Source organism: Trypanosoma brucei, chromosome 3 (genome assembly GCF_000210295.1).
Source record: "Trypanosoma brucei gambiense DAL972 chromosome 3, complete sequence".
NCBI classification, from domain to species: Eukaryota; Euglenozoa; class Kinetoplastea; order Trypanosomatida; family Trypanosomatidae; genus Trypanosoma; species Trypanosoma brucei.
Window position 1 is genome coordinate 811,636 of NC_026736.1, and position 6,000 is coordinate 817,635.

The window sequence follows — 6,000 nt, forward strand, 5'->3', positions numbered from 1 at the left end:
ACAATTCTGTTGTATAGCCTCTGATGTTGTGATGATATGTAACACATTTATGGTTATTATATATTTGTATATTCCACAAGATATGTAATGATGTCAAAAAAAAACAAGGAAGGACTTTTGAGGGGGTTTTGTATGTTCTGCTGAATAAAATGAATGGGAAATAAAAATATTAGTAGCTTAACATAACATGGGAGGAGTTTAGAGATATTATGATATGTAATACTAAAGTGTCTTACTTACACTCGTAGTTACAGTAACAAAAGAAATTTACAGTATTTATAAGGAATGGAAATAGGCGGTGAAACGTTAGCGGGAAGGGAAGAGAAAAAGTAAATTATTATTTCTCTAATGGATATTTCCATGAATGTATATTCCATTATCAAAGTTCTTTCCGTACTTTTCGCCTCTCATATATTCCATATATTTCCTTACATTTGATATATTCCCTATGTTTCTTGTTCTCCATATATTCCGTTTGTTCCGTAAATATTCACTGCCTCTCATATGTTCCTTACATATTCCATATTTTCAGAAAACGGGACGATTATAAAGCACTTGTCCATGTGACTTAAATTTTCAATGTTTTTTGCACCACTATTCCACTCAGCGCTCCTCAAAAGAGGTCCAGTGTTGGATTATTTCCACAAATATATTTATTCCCTTCAGTGAGCCCTTCGTTTCTTTTGAGTTTCACCAAGGCACAAAAGCAGACACACAAAACTCGAGACACAGCGGTATCATTAGGGGAAAGAGTGACAAAAATCCCCCACCCCGGAAAAAAGTGTCACAACAACCACCGAATGAGCAAGACGGAAGCAAATACAAACGCGGCCACGATTCCGAAAGCAAATATAGCGAGTAACCTGATGAACCTCTCTTTTGCCGGAGACATAACTTCATTGTCCTCCCCTCTTTCGGATTGCGCATGAAAAGAGAACTCTCACAAGCTCCTTCATGAGTCCTATCGTGAGCCAATGTCGGCCCCACACTGAATCCAACATTGCGGAGCCCGGGCCTCACTTGCCCAAGACTCTCCTCGCAATGCTACGACACCGCATGGAATCTCAAAGAAGACTGCTTGTGAAAAACTGCCAAGAGCTGCATCAGCATTCCACGTTATAAAAGGAAAAAAAAGGCATTTTCAATTCCCTAAATATCCTACGGAGATTATTCAGTATGTTATTTCGGTTGTAAGTACACGGGTTAGATAAATGAGTTATATTTCAACGAGTTCCTTCAATACAACTGAATGCCACATATTGGCAGAAAGGAGGGATATGCAGGGGAACAGTTGTGTAGTTGTGTGTGTTCTTTGTGTTGTGCCGATACTTTTTCCTTTCATTAATATAAATAAATTTTTTTGTTTTTTGTTTAACTTGATTTTAATTAATAGAATTTGACTCTTCATAATTGTAAGCCCTACAAAAAGTGTTTATGCAGGTGTATGAGGCAGTAATATTTTTTGTTTCCATATAATCCATACTTAAAGAAATGATGTATGAAGTTCATTATATTTAGCACATGATAGTGAAGCAAGGGGAATATTTATTTACAGCTGCTATATTTTGAAATTGTTCCTCTTAATAACAAATATGGTATAATATCATATTATGAAGACTATAGTGAATAAACATTATCTTGCTCCATTACTTTTGATATTATATTACACTATTCACACACTATTATTTTCCTCATCATTTATTTTACTTCACTTACTTATATTTTCAGAGAAGGAAACTAAAGGAAGCTACGTTGAGCCAACAATAAGAAAGGTATGCCAAGAACCAGTAGAGCTGCAACTCCAGAAGGAAATAACGCAAGCCCACAAGTTGCACGTAACATTGGAGGACTTATGAGAAGGCCACGGGATGAAGATGTAGCGCCACCTCCTGCTCAGCCTCCACAAATACGGCAGAGAAATGAAGAGGGACCCAACTGGACGATGGATAGTGAAGTGAGGGATGTGCTGCTGGAAGATGTCCCGCTGCAACGCTATGAGGTTTTGCGCAATATGAAATTGCGCGACTTTCTGATGCAAAAGTTTTCGAACACATATGACACACAGAATGTAGCCATGGGTACGTTTGTTAAGAATCCGAGAAGGTATATTGATAATGCCGAAATTCTTTAGGATATAAAGGATACGGATCAGTTTAAGGTGCTGACGACAGTTATTTACCTGTCCGAGAAGGTAGACAACCTCAATGGTAAGAAAATTTACTGCCTCTGGCAGTGGGAGACGGCACCGGACAAAATAAAGAAACACATTGGCCGTGAAGCGAATGGAAAACTGGATGGGGCACTAGGTATCGCCAAGAGTGTGTGGGGAAAAGATATTCTTCCAGCTGATGGTTCCAAACTCAAAGGAGTGTATGATTCCATTTATAACGCAAAATGGAGTCACATTATAACGGGCAATGAAGCTCAGCCGCTCGGTTTGAACTCTGCTGATGGAATGCCCAGTAAGTGTTTGATGTGGAAGGATGAGGAAGTTAATGTCGTCCCTGAAATTGATGAAGCTCTTGAGCAGAAGCCGGAACGCACGAAAGGGCTTGACTTGTTGGTCCTTACCTCAGAGATGGGTTGGCCATATACAGGCTTTGCCAGGGGAACCGACAGTGACATATTCATTCGTAGAGAAGAGCTCCGCGTATGGAATGCAGCAGAAAATGGAATTCAATTATGGGAGGCACGGAAACACCGTACAACATTGAATTATAACTTGTATTCGTTTCATTTAGAAACCATTTCCATTCTTAAATTCGATATGGCAATCAAAAATTAAAATGCGATTGGGTAACGCCCTTCCACTGATCACATGCATTGGTGGCACATCATGGCCCATGTTTCATGGTTATCGCCCCTACGGCGCATAATGGTGTGTTATCGCACAAAACCCTGTTACAATGCGATTGGGTAACGCCCTTCCACTGATCACATGCATTGGTGGCACATCATGACCCATGTTTCATGGTTATCGCCCCTACGGCGCATAATGGTGTGTTATCGCACAAAACCCTGTTACAGTGTGATTGGGTAACGCCCTTCCACTGATCACATGCATTGGTGGCACATCATGACCCATGTTTCATGGTTATCGCCCCTACGGCGTATAATGGTGTGTTATCGCACAAAACCCTGTTACAGTGTGATTGGGTAACGCCCTTCCACTGATCACATGCATTGGTGGCACATCATGGCCCATGTTTCATGGTTATCGCCCCTACGGCGCATAATGGTGTGTTATCGCACAAAACCCTGTTACAGTGTGATTGGGTAACGCCCTTCCACTGATCACATGCATTGGTGGCACATCATGACCCATGTTTCATGGTTATCGCCCCTACGGCGCATAATGGTGTGTTATCGCACAAAACCCTGTTACAGTGTGATTGGGTAACGCCCTTCCACTGATCACATGCATTGGTGGCACATCATGACCCATGTTTCATGGTTATCGCCCCTACGGCGCATAATGGTGTGTTATCGCACAAAACCCTGTTACAGTGTGATTGGGTAACGCCCTTCCACTGATCACATGCATTGGTGGCACATCATGGCCCATGTTTCATGGTTATCGCCCCTACGGCGCATAATGGTGTGTTATCGCACAAAACCCTGTTACAGTGTGATTGGGTAACGCCCTTCCACTGATCACATGCATTGGTGGCACATCATGACCCATGTTTCATGGTTATCGCCCCTACGGCGCATAATGGTGTGTTATCGCACAAAACCCTGTTACAGTGTGATTGGGTAACGCCCTTCCACTGATCACATGCATTGGTGGCACATCATGGCCCATGTTTCATGGTTATCGCCCCTACGGCGCATAATGGTGTGTTATCGCACAAAACCCTGTTACAATGCGATTGGGTAACGCCCTTCCACTGATCACATGCATTGGTGGCACATCATGACCCATGTTTCATGGTTATCGCCCCTACGGCGCATAATGGTGTGTTATCGCACAAAACCCTGTTACAATGTGATTGGGTAACGCCCTTCCACTGATCACATGCATTGGTGGCACATCATGGCCCATGTTTCATGGTTATCGCCCCTACGGCGCATAATGGTGTGTTATCGCACAAAACCCTGTTACAGTGTGATTGGGTAACGCCCTTCCACTGATCACATGCATTGGTGGCACATCATGGCCCATGTTTCATGGTTATCGCCCCTACGGCGCATAATGGTGTGTTATCGCACAAAACCCTGTTACAGTGTGATTGGGTAACGCCCTTCCACTGATCACATGCATTGGTGGCACATCATGGCCCATGTTTCATGGTTATCGCCCCTACGGCGCATAATGGTGTGTTATCGCACAAAACCCTGTTACAATGTGATTGGGTAACGCCCTTCCACTGATCACATGCATTGGTGGCACATCATGGCCCATGTTTCATGGTTATCGCCCCTACGGCGCATAATGGTGTGTTATCGCACAAAACCCTGTTACAGTGTGATTGGGTAACGCCCTTCCACTGATCACATGCATTGGTGGCACATCATGGCCCATGTTTCATGGTTATCGCCCCTACGGCGCATAATGGTGTGTTATCGCACAAAACCCTGTTACAGTGTGATTGGGTAACGCCCTTCCACTGATCACATGCATTGGTGGCACATCATGGCCCATGTTTCATGGTTATCGCCCCTACGGCGCATAATGGTGTGTTATCGCACAAAACCCTGTTACAGTGTGATTGGGTAACGCCCTTCCACTGATCACATGCATTGGTGGCACATCATGACCCATGTTTCATGGTTATCGCCCCTACGGCGCATAATGGTGTGTTATCGCACAAAACCCTGTTACAATGTGATTGGGTAACGCCCTTCCACTGATCACATGCATTGGTGGCACATCATGGCCCATGTTTCATGGTTATCGCCCCTACGGCGCATAATGGTGTGTTATCGCACAAAACCCTGTTACAGTGTGATTGGGTAACGCCCTTCCACTGATCACATGCATTGGTGGCACATCATGACCCATGTTTCATGGTTATCGCCCCTACGGCGCATAATGGTGTGTTATCGCACAAAACCCTGTTACAGTGTGATTGGGTAACGCCCTTCCACTGATCACATGCATTGGTGGCACATCATGACCCATGTTTCATGGTTATCGCCCCTACGGCGCATAATGGTGTGTTATCGCACAAAACCCTGTTACAATGTGATTGGGTAACGCCCTTCCACTGATCACATGCATTGGTGGCACATCATGGCCCATGTTTCATGGTTATCGCCCCTACGGCGCATAATGGTGTGTTATCGCACAAAACCCTGTTACAGTGTGATTGGGTAACGCCCTTCCACTGATCACATGCATTGGTGGCACATCATGGCCCATGTTTCATGGTTATCGCCCCTACGGCGCATAATGGTGTGTTATCGCACAAAACCCTGTTACAGTGTGATTGGGTAACGCCCTTCCACTGATCACATGCATTGGTGGCACATCATGACCCATGTTTCATGGTTATCGCCCCTACGGCGTATAATGGTGTGTTATCGCACAAAACCCTGTTACAGTGTGATTGGGTAACGCCCTTCCACTGATCACATGCATTGGTGGCACATCATGGCCCATGTTTCATGGTTATCGCCCCTACGGCGTATAATGGTGTGTTATCGCACAAAACCCTGTTACAGTGTGATTGGGTAACGCCCTTCCACTGATCACATGCATTGGTGGCACATCATGACCCATGTTTCATGGTTATCGCCCCTACCGCGCATAATGGTGTGTTATCGCACAAAACCCTGTTACAGTGTGATTGGGTAACGCCCTTCCACTGATCACATGCATTGGTGGCACATCATGACCCATGTTTCATGGTTATCGCCCCTACGGCGCATAATGGTGTGTTATCGCACAAAACCCTGTTACAGTGTGATTGGGTAACGCCCTTCCACTGATCACATGCATTGGTGGCACATCATGGCCCATGTTTCATGGTTATCGCCGCTACGGCGCATAATGGT

The 6,000-nt window shown here is 44.5% G+C and overlaps 2 protein-coding genes across 2 annotated transcripts; both read left to right on the forward strand.

Moving 5' to 3' along the window:
- Positions 1-1,774: 1,774 nt before the first annotated feature.
- On the forward strand, positions 1,775-2,131 carry TbgDal_III3600 (hypothetical protein, unlikely; the record flags this gene model as incomplete). Its single annotated transcript, XM_011774009.1, has 1 exon — positions 1,775-2,131. The coding sequence occupies one exon, from the start codon at positions 1,775-1,777 to the stop codon at positions 2,129-2,131; it is 357 nt and encodes a 118-aa protein (XP_011772311.1).
- Positions 2,132-2,455: 324 nt separating this feature from the next.
- TbgDal_III3610 (hypothetical protein, unlikely) lies at positions 2,456-2,785 on the forward strand (the record flags this gene model as incomplete). Its single annotated transcript, XM_011774010.1, has 1 exon — positions 2,456-2,785. The coding sequence occupies one exon, from the start codon at positions 2,456-2,458 to the stop codon at positions 2,783-2,785; it is 330 nt and encodes a 109-aa protein (XP_011772312.1).
- Positions 2,786-6,000: the final 3,215 nt, after the last annotated feature.